The sequence below is a fragment of the Protomyctophum bolini genome (assembly GCF_963924005.1).
Source record: "Protomyctophum bolini genome assembly, chromosome: 23".
NCBI lineage: Eukaryota > Metazoa > Chordata > Actinopteri > Myctophiformes > Myctophidae > Protomyctophum > Protomyctophum bolini.
Genome location: NC_137884.1, coordinates 26,528,867 through 26,554,068, shown reverse-complemented (window position 1 = coordinate 26,554,068; position 25,202 = coordinate 26,528,867). Strand labels below are relative to the sequence as shown.

Here is a 25,202-nt window from a genome sequence, read left to right as displayed (position 1 = left end):
GGCATTTTGTATATGACATAACTGCAGAATATCATTGACAGAGTTATGAGTGTTCCAAATACAATACATAATAAAAAGGTATATAAATGTAATGAACAAGAAGAAACTAAAAACAGTTAAACAGTGACAAATGTTAACAGACAAACAAAACAAAGACAACAGGACCGACACTCTGAGTTGCTCTCAAACTTTCCCAAAAAGTTGGTAACACTTTACTTAAAGGTCTGGTCTATAATGCATTATAATGCACTTATAAGACATTATAACACGTGTTCTAAATGCTTTTATGACAACTGATAACATTTATAATGTGTTATGTGCTGGTCATATAATGCATTATAAGCTCAGTGGAACAGCACATTATAATGTAGCTAGCTATAAAGTGTCTTTGTTAGTTGTCTTAATGCGTTATAATGCCTTATACGTGCATTAATGCATTATAAATGTGGGGTTATAACACAACGTCTTACCCAGTTGTTTAATTTTATTTAAAAAAAAATCACCATAAAAAGCCACCTTAAAATCTGCTGCTTCTCCTAGCTATAATTTCCTTAATTGTCTCCCTGAATGAAACATTAACTTTGAGTGTCTGTAAAACAATCAAATACATTCTGTTGTGTCTTGGAGACAATAGCCTAGTTTAACCTTAAAACCTCCAGGTGAGGTAGCTACCATATTATAACCCTCCCATTATCATGTGACATTACATGATAGCTGCCCGCAGTCCTGCATCGAGTTATTATTATTACTATTGTAATAGACTCTCTTCTTGGTAAAAAGCCTTGTATATTATGTTTGTGATGATCCTTTAAAATTCTCACTACTGTTTTCAGTGGCAACAGAGAAAATAGCAGATCTACAAGCTCATAGCGCGCCACCGAGTGGCGCGCTACGAGCTTGTAGGTCTGCTATTTTCAGTGGCAACAGAGACCATGCGGGGCTGTATCCTGGAGTCACCAGACAGACTTCATGCAGGCTGTAGTCTGACACTTCTAGTAAAGCGATACCCACCCTCCCCCTCCCCTCCCCTCCCCTCCTACCCCTCCCCTAACTTCTCAGCAATGGGAGTAGTGCTGTGTGGAGTTATAAGCCCCTCCCCTTTCCCCTGTCTGGGATATAAAAGCCCTCCCTCCCCCCTATCCACCTCAGAACAGCCAGAACAAAGTTTAGTGTGTGTGTGAGAGAGAGAGAAAGTCTCTTCAGAGAGACCCCCCCACCCCCCACCCCGTCCTGCAATCACAGGACAACATGGAATAAAAAAGGGGGAACACATCGACATTTTTTTAGTTGTTTTTTACAGTAATATTTTATCTATTTTTTTCTCTCTCGTGTGGATTATTACGTCTCAGAGCCGATCGACCGACTAACCATCCAGGATTAAAAGAAGGATATTGTGTTTCTACTGAGTATGGTGGCTTACGATGAGCTGGGTAGCTTGGTGCCTATCAAACGGACCCTTCAAGTCATAGACTACCAGAACCAGGCTAATAAGGAGTCAGAGGTATGAGGAGAAATTATATTATTAATTCATTACTTTATTTACTGTAAATGCGTTTAATGCAGTTTGCTGCATGGGCAACAGTTGTGTGTTCTTCGTATAGTGACAGCTCAGCACTTCAATAATGTACATTGAGGTTATCTGAGAGTGTACAAATGTATGGGTCCATTTGGTTCCATTTGTACACTCAGAGTTAAAAATAAAAGGTCTTAAGTAAACATGATGTGAACATGCATGGTTACATCATTTTCAGACTTTAATTTTACCCTTCAATGTCTTATTTTGTAGCAAGTTGTATATAAATATTAGACCTTAATTGTCAACTGCTTAAGCAGTGTTCTAATCATGTATACTAGTACTTAGTTTAGACAGTTTTTGGTTTAGTCTAGTCATTGGTTTAGACCAGTCATTAGTCCTATACAACTACAACCTATCTCAAACCCTCACCCTAAAAACCTAACCTCCCACGGGGCAGCACACCTAAACCTAACCTTAACCCATGTCTAAACTAATGACTAGTCTAAACTAAGTATGCACCCTGTATACTTTACTTTACTTAACCATTTATTTCAAATACTTTATTTTTTTTAAAACATTTTGGACAAAATAAACACTTTGACAGCACGGTGCCAAGATGTCCCTGTATGCACATTGCACACATATCCTGTTTAACCCTTTAGTATTAGGTTAGACCGGGGCCTGGATTATTAGGTCACCTTATCAGATGTGAGTGAATCAGTGACTTAGCCCTGCTCTTATCTCTACCTGGACACACAGGGTGTGTGTGTGTGGGTATGTGGGTGTTTATTTGCATGCACTTTGTGCTATAGAAGTCAAACCTTTTTATGGATGTTATGTCTGATCTAGGTTACTAGATTAGATCATCTTTATTGACCATCTCTATTGGACATTTAGTTAACGCTAAGTTAATTATCGGGGAGATAGATAACCGGGGACTCGTTGTATAACCCGAGAAACAGGAGATTGTTGTCCCTGTTATGCTGCATTTCCAGGGCGAGAATGTGACCCGGCAGGTATATATCTCAGCCTCAGGTGGGGGGATATTATTGACTGATTAAAGGAGAGGCAGTAAAGATAAAAATCAAACAAAACAAATCAAACAAAGGCTCCATCCATCCTTTAAGTTTAAAGAGGATCAGCTGTCCTCTCTGGGACTAGTCACAGCTGGGAGTGCTTGATGTAAAGCAGTAGAACTCCCATTACAATAGAGTTGATGCTAATAACAAAAGAAGTGCAGGTTGTGGACTTCCCCAGGAGGGCCCGGGGGCAGATTGTGGGGCTCTTGTCTTGTCAGGTGCAAAGTGCTGCCTTTTTGCACAGCCAGCCTTTAAGAGCATTCCTCTTTTAGCCTGACAATGAAAGGGACCGACCAGTCAGGGCTGCCTGACTGACCCCAGGCCAGGTGTGCTGGTTTTTCTACTACTTTCCCATCCATGATATCTCAGCTGATTTTTTTAAAAACCCATTTTGACCTGAGATAAGATTTAAAAAAATGTCTTGTTTGAAAATGACAGTTTTCTTGAAAAAGCTATGTTTCTAGTATGTCAGTCTTTCTTCGATTTGTCAAAAATAGCAGATCTACAAGCTCGTAGCGCGCCACGAGCTTGTAGATCTGCTATTTTCCAATAGCTATAAGGCATGACATAATGCTAACACCAAAAGGGGAACATATATCGTTGAGTCAATTCTTTGAGCTCGGGGGGGCCTGGGGGGGGCCTTTGCTTCCTTCCCCTTTCAAATAATTGTGTGGTTTCAATTTCATTTCATATTTCATAAACCAGAAGTTCTGATGTGTCAGAGAACAGGAAAAGAGAAGTGAGAGCCGTGCCACATTTAGTGATAATCTATAGTCCTCTCCTTTCCCTACATGAAGTGATCGAGGCCATGGTTGGTTGGTTGGTTGGTTGGTTTAGCTCCACGCCTGGCCTGTATCTCAGCTCAACGTTGCAGTGGTGTGATCCGTTGTAGCGTGCAGAGCATGCAGGGGACGGACAGACGCCGGGTATTTAGCAGACAGCCAGACAGACAGACAGACGTGCATGGTTTACATCAAAGGCCTTAAAACAGGGGGGTGTGCAGGCCGGGGAACAAGGGAACTTCTCTCGGGGGCCTCCCTCCCTCCTTCCCTTGACTGGAGTGGAGAGAGTTTATGAGAATGTAATCTTGGGGGTTTAGACTCAGGGGTGTTTTATTGCTCATGGGAGCACACATGTACAGTAACATGTGTTGTTTTAAAAGGAAAACGTGAGTATAGGTGCTTTGGTACTGTCTGTGTTTGGGTCGGGTCAGGGTGGGGGGGGGGGGTCGGGTCGGTTGTTCCACTGTTGACGGCTATCTAGCCCATTTTGACCTGAGATCAGATTCTAAAAAACAGTTTTCTGAAAAAGCTATGTTTCTATGTCAGTCGTTCTTCGATTTTTCCAAAAATAGCAGACCTACAAGCTCGTAGCGCGCCACTCGGTGGCGCGCTACGAGCTTGTAGATCTTCTATTTTTCAATAGCTAAAGCATAACTTATAAAAATGCTAATAAAACACCAAAAGGGGTTCTCGCCCAAAATGGGCTAGACAAGCAGCAACACAAATCCCGGATCTGTCTGGGTTTCCTGAAGTGAGTTGTTGGACTGAACAGAACGAACAGCCCTTGAGAGAGGGAGGGAGGAGGGAGTTCCCTTATGGACCGACACACACACACACACACACACACACACACGGGCCGGGCCTGGAATAGAACCTATTCTCTCTATCAGTCTGCCTGCAGTGTTGACACTTTCCAGGCCGATGGGGAGTGGGTTAAACGGGGGAAGCCTATATACAAAGAGTGGGACTAGTGGCCCTTTTGTTGTTCCAGGGCTGGTCCCCAAATGGGACAGGAAAAAGGGTTACAATGGGGGCGACACACGTTCCCAATATTGACTTTAGAAGCTTTTAAAACCCTCCTCTGCTCACTTGAAACCAAATGCAGGCTCCCCTCTCCCCCCCCCCTCTCCCTTTTGTCCAGGGGGGGAGTTTAGGCTCCGAAACAACGCTAAACTCACATTGATATGAGCTGCCCTCCCTCCCGTTCAGTCATAAGAATGTTTTTCACATGAGGGCCCTTTTTTTCCTAATGTGGATTCCTTCACTGACCACGATGGGGTCGGTCTGGCGGTTTGGGAAGTGGCCCCCTCTCTGTTTATTGGTCCCTCTCAGATTAGAGGGGGGGGGTTTGATATGATGGCTGGCTGTCTGGCTGTCTTTGACCGTAATATTCTGGTCCAGTTGTGTGTGGAGATACGTGGAACCACCACAACCACACTGGTTTCTAATGCCACACCGACCAGACTTAATGCAGATCTGTTCCACAGCTGTGTCTGTCTGCGCGGGGCCCTGAAGAATGGCCGCTCTTGTTTCTCAGTTTTTTTGCTGAGTTGAGGCAAAAAAAGAGAGAGAAAGACAGACAGACAGAAAGAAAAATCCCTATTCTCCCTGAGTCAGTAGAAAACACAGTCTTTTAGCAACGGGCTCTGCAAAGTGCTCAAAAACCCCCCAACAAGAAACACATGCACTGTCCGTCCGTCTGTCTGTCCGTCTGTCCGCTCCCCCGCCACCCCCAGAAGACGATAATTACGACTCTGTTTCTTCTACTGTCATCTTGTTCTTCAAGAGGGCTTTTTTTCTGTGGCTTCTTGAAATCATTACCTCACATTCTGCAGCACTTTGATTCTTCCTACGGGTCTTGTTGCTGTTGGCAAAGTGCCCAAGCGTCTCTCTCTCTCTCTCTCTCTCTCTCTCTCTCTCTCTCTCTCAGCCTGGGGGCTTGGTGAAGGGAGGAGGAGGAGGAGGGGGAGGGGGGGTCACCTGTTCCAGGTGTGGTTCTGCTCTCACGCGAGGGCTGCTACGGAGGGCCTGCCTTGACTCGCATGCCGAAAAACACCACTGTTGTTCACCCCCCTCCACACACACGCGCACGCACGCACGCACACACACTCTCTCTCCCCCCGAATATCAACAGTCAGCAGAGCCTGCAGGGGGACAGTTTAGTCTGTTTATGGCGCAGTCAGTGTCTCCTTTTTTCCCCACTTCCTGCTGCTGGTTGTGTTTGTTTAAGCTGTCCCGGGATGACACTGTCCCGTACCACACACACACACACACACACACACACACTGTCCCCATACCACACACACACACTTGCTGTCCCCATACTTTTTATTGTGTTTTTGTATGGACGTGGTGTTGGGTGCCTGCACATATATGCACACATGGCATCAACGCATGGTGTTGTGTGCAGGCGCCCTACCCTTTGGGCTGTATTTTGCATGTCTTAAGTACCAGGTCTTATTACCTATAACTTGAGTAAACTTAAAGATCAATGCTCTTTGGCCACTCAGAATAGCCAAATGGCATTGATCACGCCTCCAGGTCTTTAGTTTACTCAAGTTAGGGAATAAGACCTGACACGCAAAATACAGCCCTTAGTCTTTCTTTTATCATTCATTTTTAAGAGCCTGCCCAGGGACTACAGATGAAATGTAGCTTTGGCTAACTCTTGAAGTGAAAACTGACATGTTGATTAATGAGCTTTGTCCCTGTCAAATGAATAAATACCACACACTCACACACACTGTCCCCACACCACAGTGACCACACACACACTCACTGTCCTCATACCACACACACACTCACTGTCCCCATACCACACACACACACACACTCACTGTCTCATACCACACACACACTCACTGTCCCCTAGGCCTCCTACACACCTCTGGGGGTTAAAAGGGCCTGTTAGTTAAAGAGCGGAGCCACTCGGGAGCCATTTGAGAGATAGAACTAAATCTCTCTCTCTCGAGTTTTGAGTGCTGTTGTCAGGCCTAGAAAGCTGAGAGCCTGAGTACTGTGTGTGTGTGTGTGTGTGTGTGTGTGTGGGGGGGGGGGGGGGGGGGGGGACCGGACAGGACACACGACACTCTCGGACAGCTGAGAGCAGAGGGTCCCGTGCATTCCTAGCATGCCTCCCCCTCCCCTCCCCTCCCCTCCCCTCCCCTCCCCTCCCCTCCCCTCCCCTCCCCTTCCCCAGTAAGTCATCTGTCAGAGAGGGGGTTCTTTGTGCTCCGTTGGGCTCAACGCCTGGCTGGGCCGGGCCCAGGACTGGACTCTCACCATGATGGAGCTGACAGCTGCTGTGGGGGGGGGGGGTGCTTAACTCCTCCTCTTCCTCCTCTTCATCCTCCTAACCTAACCTCACTGAAACTCTGTCAGCTGGTCCGCCAGTCTGTCTGTCTGTCTGTCCGACGGTCTGTCTGTCTGTGTCCGACTGTCTGTCTCTCTGACTCAGCTCAAGAGCAGGGGGGGGGGGTGGACTGGAGGCTCTGAATGCAGATTTATGACTTTGAGATGGCGAGCTTCATCACATGGGAAGTCACGAGGGAACGCTTCTGCACTCTCTGCAGAGTTAGTGGAAATCCCCCCCATGGTCCCCCTGATCGAATCCTTTTAGATTCAAGTTCACGACACGAGGGGAAGTTTTAGTGTTAACTGTAATGATGTGCGACATGACAAAAGCGCCTGACTAACGTGTCCCTCTCTCTCCTCCTCTTCCTCCAGGAACCCAGCAACAAGCGTGTCCGTCCTCTCGGCAGAGTGACCACGCTAGCCAGCCTCATCTCTCCGGTGAAGGGCGGGGCCGTCCGGCGCTTCGGCCAGACCATCCAGGCCTCGTTCCGGGGTGGCGGCGGGGGCGATGGCGGCAAGGCCGCGGCGCCGGGCAGCGGCGGCAGCGGCGGCGGAGTGCCCGCCCAGAAGGCGCCCTCCTGCAGCATGAAGGCCTCGGCGCCCACGCCCCCCAAGAGGAGGAACAGCACGCTGTGGTCCGAGACGCACGACGTCCACCAGAAGGGAACCTTCTCCACCAAGGAGATCAAGAGGCAGGAGGTGAGGAACAGCTCCACGGTCACACCGGAGACTTACACTGCACTATACTGCCTCCCCCTGGCCAGCCGGGGCGCCTGATGGAGGGGAAAGGAACTGGTTGGAATAACGTGTTCCTTTCCACGCGCTATACGTCCAACCAGGGAAACCCCCCCCCCCCCCCCTGTCAGGTGTAAAAGGAGCAACTTGGACACTCAGGCATGAAGGAAGCATGAGTTCAAGTCCGTTGCTCTCCCCTTGTCCCCCATATATGGGGACTAGGTTGGTCTCCCCTTGTCCCCCATATATGGGGACTAGGTTGGCGGAGGGTGTGTAGAGCCCAGGATCACATTAGATGATTGACACACAGGTGAAAAATGGGTTACAAAATCGTGGGATAAAGAAATGTATATGAAAAAGGACTACACTGGACAGATGTTGCGTGCGAGTCTGCAGCTAAAACTGCAGCCCGGGAGGAGAACCAAAAAAAAAAAAACTATAACCAAATAGCATTCCAGGTCAAATTATTCCAGGCAATAACACAATATTCTGGCTGTCTGGGTCAGTTTTATATTAAGCCCAGAGGGCCAACAGTACAAAGGATTTAATAATGCACTCCATGGCTCTGACGACGCACTCCAAACATTTTCTCTCCCTTTTTTCTCTGCTTGTCCACTTTGCGCGCCAGTAAAAGCCTTTCAGACAGTGTTAACATTCACATGTCCTCATAGTATTTGTGCTAAATGAGCTAAGTGGGGTCAAATCAAAAACTCTCTATTTTTTTTCCCCCGTCTGTGAGCGAGCCAATGTAGAGACCTTATTACCAGGTCTTACGTAGTGTAGACTCTACCTCCGTACTCTGACTCCTACATGGCAGACTTCTCAGCCAACTGTCAGGACCCATAAAACACTGTAGCACGCAAATGTAAGCACAGGGAGGGAGGGAGACAGACAGACAGTAGAGTCAGGCCATTCAGTGGTTGACCTCAGCGGTGACTATTTAGCCCATTTTGACCTTCTAAAACTGTCTTCTACATCCTGACAGTTTTCTGAAAAAGCTATTTTTTTGGTGATTTTTTTCAAAAATAGCAGATCTACAAGCTCTTAGCGCGCCACTCGGTGGCGCGCTATGAGCTTGTAGATCTGCTATTTTTCAATAGCTAAAGCACAACACAATGCTGACACCAAAAAAGTGTAATGGGTACTGAATGTAATAATATAATGACATCCAGCACCCAATTCTTTTTTACTTTAGTTTTCTAAAATGTATTTTTTATCTCCTTCCTCTTCCTCAGGCCATCTTCGAGTTGTCTCGCGGAGAACAGGACCTGATTGAAGACCTGCAGCTCGCACGCAAGGTTTGTATTTATTTATTTTTGTTTTTGAAATCTTCCCCCTTTCTTTTTTAAACCTCCTCGTCCGTCCTCGAACTCTAACTCGAGGGGAGTGAATGTTAAAGAAAACAAAGATTTAATCAGAGGCTGGCATGAGGCCCTCTGCACACTGGAGCCAAGACGTTATAAAAAGGAAGGAATGGTACCTCTCTTCTGTTTTTCCTCTCTCTCTTCTTACCCATAACCCATTCTGACCTGAGATCAGATTCTAAAAAATGTTCTTCTACATCCTGACAGCTTTCTGAAAAAGCTATGTTTCTATATATGTCAGTCGTTCTTCGATTTTTCAAAAAATAGATCTACAAGCTCGTAGCGCGCCACTCGGTGGCGCGCTACGAGCTTGGTAGATCTGCTATTTTCCAATAGCTAAAAGCATAACATAACGCTAACACCAAAAGGAGGTTCCCACCCCAAAATGGGTTATAATGCTATTCTTAGCCTCCATGACGCTCACCTCACCACCCCTTCATCTCCTCCCTTCTGTTATCGAACCAAAGAATGTGCGGTATAGGATGGTTATCTGACCGGTTCTCTCCCTCCCTCTCTCTCCTCCTCATCCTCCACCAGGCGTACCACGACCCGATGCTGAAGCTGTCCATCATGTCCGAGGAGGAGCTGACCGTCATCTTCGGCAACCTGGACACCTACATCCCGCTCCACGAGGAGCTGCTGGCCCAGCTGGCCAAAGCCACCGGGCCGGACGGCACCGCGGGCCAGATCGGACAGATCGTCGTCAGCTGGGTGAGTTAGTTGTTGTTGTGAACTCGTATAGATCGATATATTCCAGAGCGCAACCAAACAAACATAAAAATGACTTTTAGCTCTACTGGATCTCTTCTCCAGTCCCTCCCTAACATTATAGTCTAGTTCAGGGGTGCCCACACTTTTTGCAAATAGAATAACTATAGCACATCTGTGGTTGAAAGTGGTCTCCCTATAAAGAGGTGCCCACACTTTTTAGACTTGAGAGCTACTTTCACAATGACCAGTTCAACAAGATCTACTCACCCAATAAAGTATTATCCCATTGCTGAAAACAGCAGCACTGGCGTTGCATACTATAAGACAAACACACTTGGAATGGGAAATAGAGAGAGGGAAATGGAATTCGTAGTTATTTCTATATGACTTTGTATTTTTTTTTATTGCATTTGTATGTGTGTTTGAGCTGAAAGGCTCTCTTAATCAATCAGTCACCTTAATTCAAGTAGTTTTTTTTAATGGGGCATGTCATGTGTTCTACCTGTAATAGCCTTTGTGATCTACTGGTAGATCGCAATCTACCTTCTGGGCACCCCTCTAGTTTGTATTTGTTGGCGAAATTGTCAATATATTTTAGTCTTAGTTTTAGCCACCATAGCTTAGTTTTTACTTAGTCTGTGAAAAAAGGTAGTAGACAAACATTTTTTCGGAGTGTTAATTCTTAACGTGTTCCTCATCTCTCCCCCAATCAGCTGCCCCGGCTCAACGCGTACCGCGACTACTGCAGCAACCAGCTGGCGGCCAAGGCGCTGCTGGACCAGAAGAAGCAGGACCGGCGGGTCCAGGACTTCCTCCAGCGCTGCCTGGACTCGCCCTTCAGCAGGAAGCTGGACCTGTGGAGCTTCCTGGACATCCCGCGCTCGCGCCTCTTCAAGTACCCGCTGCTGCTCAAGGAGATCCTCAGGCACACGCCGGGGGAGCACGCAGACACCGCCAGCCTGGAGCAAGCGGTGAGTGTTTGGGAGACACGCACGCACACATTTCAATTTATTTATTTCTTGCTTCTGATATACTACGCACTCGAAACATCACGTGTCTCAGTGCTCGAGTCCAAACTCAGCCCTAAATGTACAGGATAATAGGCAACACATGAACTTATTCACAGCCAACATTGGTCACTTCAGTCTGTCATATTACCAACAACACCGAAAGTAAATCATGGGTACAAAAAGCACCTCCTCCTCCTCCAAATAGACCGACCGGCCTATAATGGAGGAGATTGAACAGTTATGTTGCGAGCTGCTTTGCCTTACACTAGCTTGGACAACCCTATAATCCTCAAGCCTCTGACCACTATAGCCTAGTGTGAACATCATGGCCCAGGCTGCCAAATATAAAAACAATGAGCTGACACGTACTGTATAGCCCAGTTGTATAATGGCCTGTACTAATGGTTGATATTTTACTTGTTTAGTAAGGAAAGCTTCCTCTAAACTTGACTCAAACACACACACACACACAGAGTCAGTCAAAGAGTCCTCTCCATGTCCTCCCTGAGGTGGTTTTATGTGTATCTAATATGAATGTTTATGGTGTCTTGTCCTCAGATCTCCATCGTCCAGGGCGTGCTGTCGGACATCAACATGAAGAAGGGCGAGTCGGAGTGCCAGTACTACATCGAGAAGCTGGAGTACCTGGACGAGAGGCAGAGGGACCCGCACATCGACCACTGCAAGAGCCTCTCCTGTCACGGCGAGCTCCGCAACAAGAGCGGCACGGTAAGAGACGTGCACGCCATATATACGCACGCAAACACACACACACACACGCACACACACACACACACACACACACACACACGCACACACACACACACACACACACACACACACTGCTTCTACCATCATATGCACCAATGCAAGCTCCATATTAAAGGGACACTTCACCCCTTTTGCAGCCAGATCTTATTTTAATGATGTTTGGGAGACAAGAATCACGTTCCTGGGGGTTTTTATGTGGGTAATATGTGAATTTAGATATTTTACTATTTCAAAGAACTGGGCTCACTTCCTTCCTTAACTACAATTCCCATAATGCTTTGGTGCACTGCTCCTCTTTGTGGATAGGGGGAGGGCTGTCTTACTGAGACAAGATGTAGTCCAGGAAGTAAGTGAGCCCAGTGTCCATGACATCATGGACACTTTGAAATACTAAAATATCTAAAAAACACAAAATACCCACATAAAAACCCCCAGGAAAGTTATTATTTTCTCTCAAACATTACTAAAATAAGATCTGGTTGCAAAAGGGGTGAAGTGGCCCTTTAACATTGTGTCTCCTACAACAACAATCCATATTTAGATTCACATTTATTGTTGTTTATTGTTTATTGTACAGCGATGTGTAATAAATGACTCTATACTGACTTGTTGTCCTCCTCCTTCCTTCTTCCAGAAGCTGCACGTGTTCCTGTTCAACGAGCTGCTGGTCCTGACGCGGCCCGTGACCCGGAACGAGCGCCAGTGCTTCCAGGTGTACCGCCAGCCCATCCCCGTGCACCAGCTGGTTCTGGAGGACCTTCAGGACGGGGACGTCCGCATGGGAGGCTCCTTCCGGGGCGCGTTCAGCAACTCAGACAAAGGTGAGCCCAAAGGAACCACAGTATTAATGCCACATTAGGTTTAGGTTTAGGTTTATTTATTTAGCATGTAGTACAAAATATAGACAATAACATATCAAATAACAAAAATACAATGCAAGGAAGGGAAGAAGCCAGCTGGCTTATTTGGAATCCTTTCCTGTAGGAAGAGGTCATTGGTTTAAACAGATTAAAAGTTCATAAAGAATAGTACAGAAGTCTACAAGTTGGCAAAGGGTGGGGCAGCTGTGCAGTAAAGAAATAAAAACACAGACTGCACAAAAAAGGGAAATAAACAATACAACAATAAAAAACACACAAAAGAAAATATAACGCATCAAAGTAGAACATGTAATCTACAGAGAGGAAGAAATAAGATATTTCTTTAGATATTTTTTGAATATTGGCAAGGATAATGAGGACTTAAGTGAAGCATCTAGGGAATTCTAGTGAAGCCTGGCATCGCTGTTTTGAAAATGGCTGATCTACTAGCACTCTTCTAGATAGGCTATGTTCGCGTGTCATGCAACAACGTCTAACGAACTCTAACCCGTGTCCTTTCCTTCCTCCTCCTCCTCCAAACAGCCAAGAACATCTTCCGCGTGCGCTTCCAGGACCCGACGCACGGCCAGTCTCACACGCTGCAGGTGAACGACGTCTTCCACAAGCAGCAGTGGCTCAACTGCCTGCGCGGCGCCATCTCCGTCCACCGGCCGCTCCCCGCTCCCCTCGAGGCTACGGCGCCCGCCACGCCGCCGCCGTCGCCCGCCGCCACGCCTTCGCTCAACGCCCAACGCTCCAAGGGCCGCCGCCCCTCCTCCATCTCCGCCATCGTCCACATGGAGGAGGCCGACGAGAACTCGGTGGTTCTCCCGGCGGCGGAGGAGAAGAAGAAGTCCCAGTCGGCGCCCTGTTCGCCGGCGCAGCGCCTGGAGGACGACGAGACCCCCAGCCTCCCCCTGTCCTCCCAGTGCTCCTCGTCGTCCCTGTCCTCCTCCTCGTCCTCCACGCCGTCGTCCCCCTCGTCCTCGCCCTCGTCCCCGCTGGCCTCGCCCACGCCGCTGCACAAAGCCAAGAAGGAGAAGACGAGGAGGACCTTCGGGTCCTTGGGGAAGAGGAAAGAGACGATGGTATGAAGTTCTGAAACCGCAGCAGAGACAGTGAGAGAAAATGGACTCTCCCACAGAACTGACTTTTCTTTTTTGTAGATAATTTAAACACAAAAGGGACGATGATGCGCAGAAGAGAAGATAAGCAGGGCGGCGGTTATAAGTCTGCCCTCGCTCTGCTCAACTGGGACTTGTATTTAATTATGTGTGTGTGTCGTCTGTGTGTGTGTGTGTGTGTGTGTTATTTCAACAGTGTTCCGTGTTACTGTCCTCATCGGCAGCTATTTACCTTACCCCTCCACCCGTCCCCTGTCCCGCCGTGTGCAGGGGTACGAGCTCATACCTGTCCCCTGTCCCGCAGTGTGCAGGGGTACGAGCTCCTACCGCAGAAGGCCTATTCATAGTCTTGATTTCCGGTGGTGCGCTGACCACCGCTGACCACCGGAGCTGAAATAACGTTGAGCGGTGGTGAGTAAAAACAGAGAGAAGGGCTGGAGCGGTGGCGGTGGTTTGCTCTTCACGGTGGCGGTGGTTGGCTCAGTGACGTCATGTTGTAGTTCGGTGGTCACCTCAGTGACGTCATGTTGTAGTTCGGTGGTCACCTCAGTGACGTCATGTTGTAGTTCGGTGGTCACCTCACCACCGTAAATCCAGACCTATGTGTGAGCCTTGAGTAGAGCAGTATTCCACAGAGACCGGCATTGCTTCTTCCCTCGGCTGTAATATTAATATTAGGGAAGCAGTTCTACGATTATTAGCCAACATATTATTATTATTATAGTCCTCACATTAATCTGTGAGGTCGTTTTGTTGTTTGGAGAAGACAAGAGGGTCATTGTGTTTACCGTTTAATTTGATATTTAAGCATTCATGTATCATTGGTTTTTTTGGGGGGGGTAATTCAAGTGTTACATTTTTAATTTTATATTATTCTAAATTTTATTGTAGCTCTTTTTTTATTCTATTTTCAAACAGCACTGTTTATTTTTTTTAAAGCTTTTTTTTAGCTGATTTTTTGGGGCATTTTTTAGAGGTGAACAGTCAAAGAGAACCCACCAAAACAAACACAAAACTAAAAAAATGTCTTATTTTTTGTACATTCCTATAATCCTGGCTACAGAACGGAGGCATTGATTTGAATGCAAATCACTTCTTCTGTTAGAACAAAAACACATTGCTACAAGTAGCAATTTTGAAATCATTTGATGTTACAAATGGGAAATAGTTTTGTTTTATCTTCATTTATAAAACAAAAACAACAACTATCTGAGCCATGTTGGTTTAAATTTAAAAAGAAAGCTGACTATCACAATGAAAAATGGATCACTTTTTTCAATGTAGCATCTTGCATGGAAGCTTTATTATAATAGTTGGTGACACTGCTTTATGCCAGTAATAGAATGTAATGTCTGTGAGGGGTTTGGAACTATAATATGAGGACAAGAACGTTTGTTAAGATATTTAAAAAGGATGGTCATTGAATGGAGAGAAAAAAAGAGAATATTGTCAGAGAGAAAGTAGCAAAAAAAGAAAAGGTTGATAAAGCTTGTTTAATGGAACAGAGTTGGATTGTTGACGCACGGTGTTGTATTATTAGCCGCGGTATTGATATTATAGCGCTGTTGGAACGTGGTATACCGCAACAACGTGCTCACAAAACGGATGGTTTGAGGCACTGGTGAAAAGCCAGTGAGAATATGGATCAAAGTATGTAGGGGAAGAGGAGGCGATGATGGAGGGTTTAACCGTATGTGATGGAAGTGAAGTTAAGAAAAAGAGTTGTGTTGTTAAAAGAAAAGAACGGTAATCGAGGCCAAAGAAATGGAACTGCCACGGCCTGTTATGTAAAGTGGTGTAATTTGAATATTTAAAAAAGAACAATAAAGATCTGTGTAAGATTTGCATCTGACCTTTTACGCCTTTCCTTGTGTTTTGTTGTCAACGATGTAATCATTTACTTTACTGTTCCTCCTGATCGATCTGGTTCACAGGATGCGGGAAATAATGGGTTAACAGGTTGTCCTGTTATCTACTGTATAGACCATGTGGGTTTATTATGACTCATTATACAACAGGTCGTTTCGAGGAAGCAATCTGATTGGTTGAAACAGCCTTCTAGCCGTGGGTTAAAAACCAGCACCGTTCACCACCTATAATCAAAACAAAGAATTCAAGCTGCTCTGTTCTCCCAGAGCGCTAGCAAACTCTGTGGCTATAGGCTATAGCTAGTTTCTTGGGACATTTGTGGTCGTAGTGACTACATCTGTCATTAAAGAATAATAATCTTTCTGCGATTTTCTTAGTTTTAAGGGTAACTGTATAATTGCAATATTACTGTGGTGGTGGTGATTACTGATTATTGCCACAGTGATGCTTGCGGAACTCGACTTCGTCTCGTTCCTGACTGAAGTGGCAATAACATCGTTAACCCACACCCTCTCGTGTAATATTGCTTAATTCCACCAAGAGTGAAACGGAAAGAGATTGTCGCTACCCTACGACTACAATAACTCAATGCACAAGTCATAATAACTCATTGTCATTCACAAGAAATCACATTCACAGCTAATAACACCTTATGTTAAAAACTAAAGTCAGTATTGATAGGATGAGTTACATCTCTCTATCCTTTTCTTAGTTTAAAACCATCAACCTTTTCATTAGGAAGACCCAATAAAGTGGTTGATTAGAGAATTAGAGAATTAACGCTAAATACTGGAGCTTAATACTGTAACGACGGCCCTAGACTCCTAATGCAGGCTATAGCGCATCGCGGGTTCAAGTCCCATTTCTTACAAACTTTGCTGTACAGTTATGTCACTCTCTCTCTCTCCATGTCTCCTGTCTGTCTCCACTTAATCTATCAACAAAGGGCAAAAAAGCACAGACATGTAAAACAAATTACAAAACGATACTGTAATGCTATGTAGGGTTGCGTTTTGTTCTTCTAAAGGAGATCAAAGGGTCTTTTTTTTAGATCAACTGTCTATTAGTATTAAAGCAATCACAGCCTCGTAGTGATGATAATTCAAGATGAGTGGACACTGCAGAGAGAGAGAGAGAGAGAGAGCGAAGGGTTTTCATTTCAACAGTTACTATAAACACATTGATGTCAAACATAGAAGTTTATTGGACCGGGCCTAGATTCTGTCTACGCAATAAGGTCTGCTTGGCAGGACGACGCTCCGTTCAAGGTTTTATTATGCAATGGCCTCATGTCTGCTTTTGAGAAGTGAAAACATTCTCCAAACATTTGCTCATAGATTAGTGTTGCCTATTATTGACTGTAATGAAAGAATGTCCGTAACCAAATATGCCCGTAATATGTTTGGGTTTGGGTTTAAAAAAAAAGGCATGGGTAAGATTACTTTATTTCTACAGCATATTTCTTACATAAAGGCAAAAAAGGCAAATAGTTGCTTAGTTTACATAATAAGGCATACAAAGGCCAAAGAAGGCATTTCAAAAGGTTCTGATCAAGGATTGAACTATCGCGGACTATTACGTTTCATTGTGGTGTGGAAGAAATATGCTCGGTATCATGGCCAGTAGTAAGGAACAAACAGGGTCAGTATCATGGTAAATGGTGCATTTATATAGCGCCTTTATCCAAGGCGCTTTACATAGATTGTGCATTACATTCACACATTCATATACACAGTCATACACCGATGGCGGCGGAAACCATGCAAGGCGCCAACCAGCACATCGGGAGCAATTTGGGGTTCAGTGTCTTTGCCCAAGGACATGTAGACAGGAGGAGGAGGAGGAGCCGGGATTTCGAACCGCCGACCCAGGGATCATTGGACGACCTGCTCTACCTCCTGAGCCACAGCCATGGGCAGTATCACGGTCAGTAACAGGGTCAGTATCACGGTCAGTAACAGGGTCAGTATCCTGGTCAGTAACAGGGTCAGTAACAGGGTCAGTATCATGGTCAGTGTCATGACTATCTTTTCACCTGTTTGATTCTGATTCGAGGTTCGGAGCCGGGTCGTGGAGGAGACCTACCAGGAGGTCTGCGAGGTCCGGAGCCAGGTCGTGGAGACCTCCAGGAGGTCTGCGAGGTCCGGAGCCAGGTCGTGGGGACCTCTAGGAGGTCTGCGAGGTCCGGAGCCAGGTCATGGGGACCTCCAGGAGGTCTACGAGGGGTCGTGGGGATCGACCTCCTGCAGGAGGCCGGCATCACTGGACCTGACGCGGCTTGAGTCAGAGATGAGTAATAGAACCCAGAATGTAAATACGGTAAGCCTTATGGTTTTATTGTGTTTAATCCTCTGATGTTGTGTCTGCTATAAGTATAGTAGTTTCTAGTAGTGGAAGTGCTGCTGGGCTCTTTCCATTTTATCACCACATGAATGCCTTCATTCATTCATACATACATATTACATACAATACAATACAATACAATGCAATACATGTTGGTAACGGGGGAAAAAAACCTCATCATAGCATCATAGACAGTCCGGGTGGTGGATTTGTATGTCTATGTATTGAGACTGCAGACTAAACAGTGACCGAGGTCAGTGGTTAACGTTTGTTGAGATTAAAAAGTTTGAGTTTTGTCTGCCTCTTTCAGGGTGTTCTACAAGAATGCGGTGTGATCTTTAAGAGCGTTTAAGAGTTAGTTGTCTGTCTGGCGGCTTGAAGTGTTCCTGAGAAAGCAAGGAAACACACTACACACTACTACACACACTACACACTACACACTACACACTACTACACACACTACACACTACACACTACGTTCTAGTGCCATGCGCTCAATTCATTTGAGCAGCTGCTGTTGCGTAACGCATTTCCTTTTTTTGTACTTTCATACAAAAATGTCTGAGTTTATGCAACACCGTACCCGTGGTACTATATGCAGTTATTCATCACTTAGTAGTTATTAAAATCTAATATGCAAGGAAGTTTTCAAACAAGACAGCTCAGCTAGTGTATCTGAGAGGAATATCAATGCACCAGAAACATATTTTTCGGACCACGCAAGAAGTGGACCGTTGACATAGTAACGGAGATACTCGACGGAAAGTGACAGCTATATGTAGCTCTCCTTTAAGTAATCTAAAACTGTGTCTGCTATGTTGGAAGTGCTGATGTGTTAAACTCATCTCCCTTCTTCTAAAACGCCTCACTGTGACCCTTTAGCTGTGCTGTGATTCCCAGCCGTGAATTAGGCCAGCCTTTAGCTATGACTTCTCTCTCTAAACATGGCCTTGAGCCAGATTAGATCTGTGCAACAAAGGAGCCAAGATAATGTGAATCAGGCGTGAACTAGGGAAGTATACTCATAATTATCGGAAGGGTCTGACTCAGTTATACACGTGACACCCTCTTAACTTACCGTAACCAGGACGTGGAAGTGACACGCTTCTTACTTAACCCATTCTGACCGGGAACCCATTTTGGTGTCAGCATCATGTTATGCTTTAGCTATTGAAAAATAGCAGATCTACAAGCTCATAGCGCGCCACCGAGTGGCGCGCTACGAGCTTGTAGGTCTGCTATTTTTGAAAAAATCGAAGAACGACTGACATTTTTAGAATCTGATCTCAGGTCAGAATGGGTTAATCAGACCAGTGTGTGTCCAGTGGAAACCTCGTATGAATCTGATCTCAGGTCAGAATGGGTTAATAATGGAAGCGCGGAAACACTACCAGACTGACCAAGCAACTTCACTTCTCCTTTAGGCTCACACTCACCATGGATCAGCGACCGTACGAGCCCCAGGCCGACTTGACCCTCTATATCGAGCACAATATGTCATTAGTTGAAATCGCTGACCAATGACTTAAAATGTATTTATTATTGCACAAATAGCTAAACGAACGGTATACACCACTTCATGGTTCCCAAACGTATTCATGTCAAGCACTAATTAGCCTGCGGACCCCCATTTGAAAATACATGCCAGGGACCCCCCCATAAGAGGAGATTTCTACGGCTCTATCAGTGATTCTCAACCCGTTTAATTTCAAGGACCCCCAGTTTGACTATACAGTCAAACTGTCATTGGCTATACAGACCCCCATTTATGGCATTTCTAGCTCTGGGATGCCAAAACACATACCCATTAGGGTCCATTTGTGGTTCCAAACTATCATTTAGCTGCAGGGGACCCCCTGGCACTCCCTCAGGTACCCCTGGGGGTACCTGGGGGTTGAATGTTTACTTATTCTGGTTATATTTGGCATCATGTATGGTATAGGCCTATTGGTTACCTGCCTCAAAATGGCTTCCCAATCATCTGATTGGTATTTCCTGATGACGACCACACCCCCTAATGGAGTCCACCTGTTGTTGCTCCCCTATCAGTGTGTGTTTGTTCTCTGGCTGGATTATTCCCTGAAGAAGACCTTTTTTTGTGAGAGAATCGAACCCAGGACCAGATAGTTGAGTAATATTTGACCAGGATAATTTACTGTATATATATATACACACACACTGTACTCACTGGGGTTGAGTATATAGGCTACTTTGTCCACTATACTGTATTTGGAGCAAACATGTCATCATCCGCCCCTTGGCTATACAAAGCCCACTGTCAGTGTCAACACATGTTAATATATTACCATGGTGGTGGTGGTAGTCGTAGATTGTTGTGGGTTTGTGGGTGAATTCTAGCTCATGCATGGTTAAAAAGGCCAAGCGACCCACACAGAGATATGACATAGAAGAAGGATTGTCTGTGAGATTAACATGCAGACACACAGGGAGTACAGTCTGTACAGAGACTCCCTGTGTCTCTCAACACGTGTCCCCTAAGTTTAACTCAGTGATTCTCAAACATTTTCATTTCAAGAACCCCTTTTTTTGCAGTCCTGTGGAATTAAGACACGCTGGGCTGGCCACGCTGCCACTCAAAGTGACTACTAGCCAATCACAGCGCGTATTTTCCGGGACTTGTGAATTCAAATTTAGGAGCTTTATTGGCATGATTTGTTGTTTGTTTATTTTCACATACAAAAATATTTCGGAAATTATACACAAGGTCAATAAAAATGTGAAGGAGAAAGCCTAAAAACCCTCCAGGGGCTTGCAAGTGGCTTCTCCAGGCATGTTTGTTTATACATTCATAGTTGTTTTTGTTTGTTCAAAGAAAAAACAATCATATTGAACATGCAGATCTTAAACATTAGAATACAGATAAAATACAGGGACAGTGAGAGGACGGAAATGTACTGCATAACAAGGAAAAAAAGCACAATAGACAGAAGTCAGACAATAAAACCGCTATAGGAGAACATTGAGTAAACCAGGTTAGTTTAGCAGACCGTATCGTACGGCCCTACGGGAAGTACTTGGTGGTTATTAGGAGAAGTGATTTTAGAACCTTCTTGAATTGATGAAAAGACAATTGCCATAGATGTAAAGGTAGGGAGTTCCATATTTTAGACCCTCTTGAAGCCTATATTAAATTGAGATTGAGACATAGGCTACGGGCATTTGGAGGTCTGAGGTGATTTGAGCTACGACGTGTTGGATAATCATGAACCTGATAATTATAACATAATAGATTATGGAAAAAGGTGGGAACGCGCACGGAAGCTAAAAACATGAGGTGGTAGCCTATGTATTATTTTTGTTGCCATAACCCCTATACCACCCCTGTGGTAACTTAACCCATTCTGAACGGGACCCCATTTTGGTGTCCGCATCATGTTATGCTTTAGCTATTGAAAAATAGCAGATCTACAAGCTCATAGCGCGCCACCGAGTGGCGCGCTATGAGCTTGTAGGTCTGCTATTTTTGAAAAATCTGTCATAGAAGACATTTTTTAAATCTGATCTCGGGTCAGAATGGAAAACTGTCAGGAAGTAGAAGACATTTTTAGAATCTGATCTCAGGTCAGAATGAAAACTGTCAGGAAGTAGAAGACATTTTTAGAATCTGATCTCAGGTCAGAATGAAAACTGTCAGGATGTAGAAGACATTTTTAGAATCTGATCTCAGGTCAGAATGGGTTAAGTAATATCTCGTTTCTGTCTGATGACTATGAGGTGCAGAGGAAACTCCCAATGCACAAAACTATGGAGATTTGGTTTGCTAAGTAAGTCCACACACCCCAAGAAAAACTAAACCTAAATCTGAGCAGCCATCCAGTGCTTGGGGGGCGACAGACAGGAGGTGACAGGTGACATGCGGATGCACAGCTATAGCACCCCTCCATTAAAAGCTAAAGTTAATGTTTATGCCAAAACAGAGACTCTGGTGAGGTCGACCTGCCCTGACAGACAGACAGAGCATCCGAGGAAAGACAGGGTGTGTTTGTGTTCACTAACTTCACTCATCACTCACGCCCCGTCAAAAGGACCTGTCAACTCAATGTACTATAGCACTCTGAGACAGATATCGCTTGCCTTTAGTCTCTGGGATTTCCTTTCGCCTCAGGAGACGACACGAGAGAATAAAGAAAAGGAGAAACAAACTTGAGAGACAACTTACGATCGGCATGCGAGAGAATATATTCACCTTAACAAGCCTTTGGCCATCGAGGCTCAAAAAGGACTGCACTTTAACACTGCTTTCATAATGTTTTATGGGATTCCAACCCCGATCTATTGCAAAGGCCAAGGGGAGATATTGCACTTATGGGCTTCAGGCAGTGTTGTTTTCGTCGACTAAAACCAAGACGAAAGATGTTCGTCGACTACCTTTTTCCACTGACGAAAACTAAATGGAAACTAATTAGTGATGCACAAAATATTCGGCAGAAAATGGCTAAAAATGCATTTTCAGCCTATTCGGTTTCGGCCCGAATAGGCAGAAAATATATCACCGAATAGTTTATGCAATTAATGCATTCAAAAGAGCTGAATAAATGTTTTATGGACCCATAATAGTGATTATTATTCAAGTTAAATTTTGCCATAACCATTTATTTTGCCATAAATCAGGTAGCTTTAAGGTACGGCCATGACAGCAATGGTAGGAAAAAAGATATATAATATTAATCATATTTGGATATTCGGTATTCGGTTTTCGGCCAACTGTTTCCTATATTCGGTATTCGGTTTCGGCCAAGAATTTACCTTTCGGTGCATCCCTAAAACTAATCTATGTGTAGCCCACTGGCATATATGCCTGTAGTTCTATGTAAATCCACCAGGGACACTGTCACTTTAAGAGTGCCATGTTCTGGGGGTCAAGGGTTACACTGAAAAACGTCTTGAATAATAAGAAGCAACCTGTATTTGTGGGGATTCTTTGAGAAGATCTTGATGGTAAAAATGCAATACTTGCATTGTATATTTTCAGAAACACATGTAAACACATTCTTGATGCAGTATAGCATGAGTGTATTTCCAGATGATTAAGAATACATGTTGTTGATGGTTGCAAATTGTAAACAAGAGGTGAAAGCTGAACTATAGCTATTATATCAACTTGGTTGATATGAGTTTTTGTGTCTTTGTACTCTAAGTACTGCTTCTTTGTATTTCTATTTCTAATTCTACATTAAGTAAATTGTAAGGTTGATCTCTTTATAGAGGTTACTATAATGTTGTGAATGTGATGTGTTTTTCAGTGGAAAGGGGCGAAGTTTGGGAGACCTGCAGTGTTTGCTCAGTGTGTGAGTTGGCCGTTCCTCATACACTGTTTGTGGTGAGTTTTAGGTTTAACTCACCATTAATGTCATTTTATTTAGTTTGTTTCATTGAAATGGAATATCTCATTTCATTGTGGTGTATCTTTCCTCTTTGTTTTATGTAGATAGAGCCACTACCGTATTTTGTTTAGATTTATTTTATGTTACAGCCTTGCATGCCATATTTGCCAAACTGTGGCATTCTTTATACCAATAAGATACACCAACACCAACTTCTTGGGAAATAAAGAACCCAATATATGTCCTGTGCCCTATTTGCCAGGTTACATATGATGACTACAACTAAGACTAAATATATTGTATTACTAAATAAAAACTAGACTAAAATGTTAGGAAGAGACTAGTAGTGGACCAGACATCCTGTATAAGTCATTTTACACTTGGTTGCGTGCTGAAAATATAGCAGATCTACAAGCTGACAAAAAAAAAGCTGCCATTACGACGGCATCAAGGCCCACTAAAATACATTTTAGTCGACTAAATCAACTGTAGATTCAGTCGACTAAAATCTTATGACATTTAGTCGACTGAAACTAGACTAACACTAAAACATTCCGGGTGACTAAAACTAAATGGAAACTATTAAAGAGACTATGACTAAAACTAAAATCGAAATTTGCTGCCAAAAACAACACTGCTCATAGGGAGACCACTTTCAACCACATATGTGCTATAGTTATTCTATTTGCATACTCTGCCGTACAGATATGTTAAAATATAACGCATTGCAGTTTTAATAAGTTAATGAAATCTGCATGGATATGGTAGCTTTATACCGAGTCCTATAGGACTCACTATCAAGTCACCCTCCTTTGAGTAAGCAATGGTGACCAGCATTTCTCCTCCTTTGAGTAAGCAATGGTGACCAGCATTTCTCCTCCTTTGAGCAAGAAATGGTGACCAGCATTTCTCCTCCTTTGAGCAAGAAATGGTGACCAGCATTTCTCCTCCTTTGAGCAAGCAATGGTGACCAGCATTTCTCCTCCTTTGAGCAAGCAATGGTGACCAGCATTTCTCCTCCTTTGAGCAAGCAATGGTGACCAGCATTTCTCCTCCTTTGAGCAAGCAATGGTGACCAGCATTTCTCCTCCTTTGAGCAAGCAATGGTGACCAGTATTTCTCCTCCTTTGAGCAAGCAATGGTGACCAGCATTTCTCCTCCTTTGAGCAAGCAATGGTGACCAGTATTTCTCCTCCTTTGAGCAAGCAATGGTGACCAGCATTTCTCCTCCTTTGAGCAAGCAATGGTGACCAGCATTTCTCCTCCTTTGAGCAAGCAATGGTGACCAGCATTTCTCCTCCTTTGAGCAAGCAATGGTGACCAGCATTTCTCCTCCTTTGAGCAAGCAATGGTGACCAGCATTTCTCCTCCTTTGAGCAAGCAATGGTGACCAGCATTTCTTCTCCTTTGAGCAAGAAATGGTGACCAGCATTTCTCCTCCTTTGAGCAAGAAATGGTGACCAGCATTTCTCCTCCTTTGAGCAAGAAATGGTGACCAGCATTTCTCCTCCTTTAAGCAAGAAATGGTGACCAGCATTTCTCCTCCTTTGAGCAAGCAATGGTGACCAGCATTTCTCCTCCTTTGAGCAAGCAATGGTGACCAGCATTTCTCCTCCTTTGAGCAAGCAATGGTGACCAGCATTTCTCCTCCTTTGAGCAAGCAATGGTGACCAGCATTTCTCCTCCTTTGAGCAAGCAATGGTGACCAGCATTTCTCCTCCTTTGAGCAAGCAATGGTGACCAGCATTTCTCCTCCTTTGAACAAGCAATGGTGACCAGCATTTCTCCTCCTTTGAGCAAGCAATGGTGACCAGCATTTCTCCTCCTTTGAGCAAGCAATGGTGACCAGCATGGTGACCCAGCATTTCCCATAATGAAGAGCTCGCTTTGATACAGCTCTTGTTTGACCATAGTTTAACCCTTTTTGTGACAAAAAAAGAGCATGACTTATTCAGTTTAACTGAAATTAATGAAGTAAACTTTGTATCTTTTGTACATTTCTTTGTTAGAACTAACAGTGTCGGTGTAACTTTACACCGACACTTTTTCAGCAAAACAACAAAACAACAACTTCATTGTGTTTATTGCCTAATTTACCTAATCCTAATACAGAGACCCTGAGCTTCTGTATTTAATATTTTGGTATATTTTGTGTACCTTATTTTGCTTGTATACTGCTGTTTGTATAATTGTATTGTACAGACAGATTCTTTCCTAAAATGTAAAAAAAAAAAAAAAAAGAAAAGAAGCCAGTCCTGACAGTCGGTAACAAGTAACAAGTATTTACAACCTTGTTTCTACAACATAGCCTATACTGTAATTTGCAAAATTGGTCTGTT

The 25,202-nt window shown here is 44.4% G+C and overlaps 1 protein-coding gene across 2 annotated transcripts in view; it reads left to right on the top strand.

The window, feature by feature from the left end:
- Window positions 1-1,228: 1,228 nt before the first annotated feature.
- net1 (neuroepithelial cell transforming 1) overlaps window positions 1,229-25,202 on the top strand; it is a 103,797-nt gene continuing 79,823 nt past the window's right edge. The window contains exons 1-8 of one of the 2 annotated variants that reach the window (XR_013963554.1): window positions 1,229-1,501; window positions 7,104-7,430; window positions 8,702-8,764; window positions 9,368-9,541; window positions 10,255-10,512; window positions 11,110-11,280; window positions 11,957-12,143; window positions 12,726-13,748. Coding sequence is in view for 1 of the 2 variants with exons in the window: in XM_080757338.1 (XP_080613464.1) it covers window positions 1,409-1,501; window positions 7,104-7,430; window positions 8,702-8,764; window positions 9,368-9,541; window positions 10,255-10,512; window positions 11,110-11,280; window positions 11,957-12,143; window positions 12,726-13,276 (1,824 nt within the window). In the remaining variant the exon portion in view is untranslated. Of the gene's footprint in view, window positions 1,502-7,103; window positions 7,431-8,701; window positions 8,765-9,367; window positions 9,542-10,254; window positions 10,513-11,109; window positions 11,281-11,956; window positions 12,144-12,725; window positions 15,159-25,202 lie in introns of those variants that run through there. The other variant, XM_080757338.1, reaches the window with a different exon arrangement.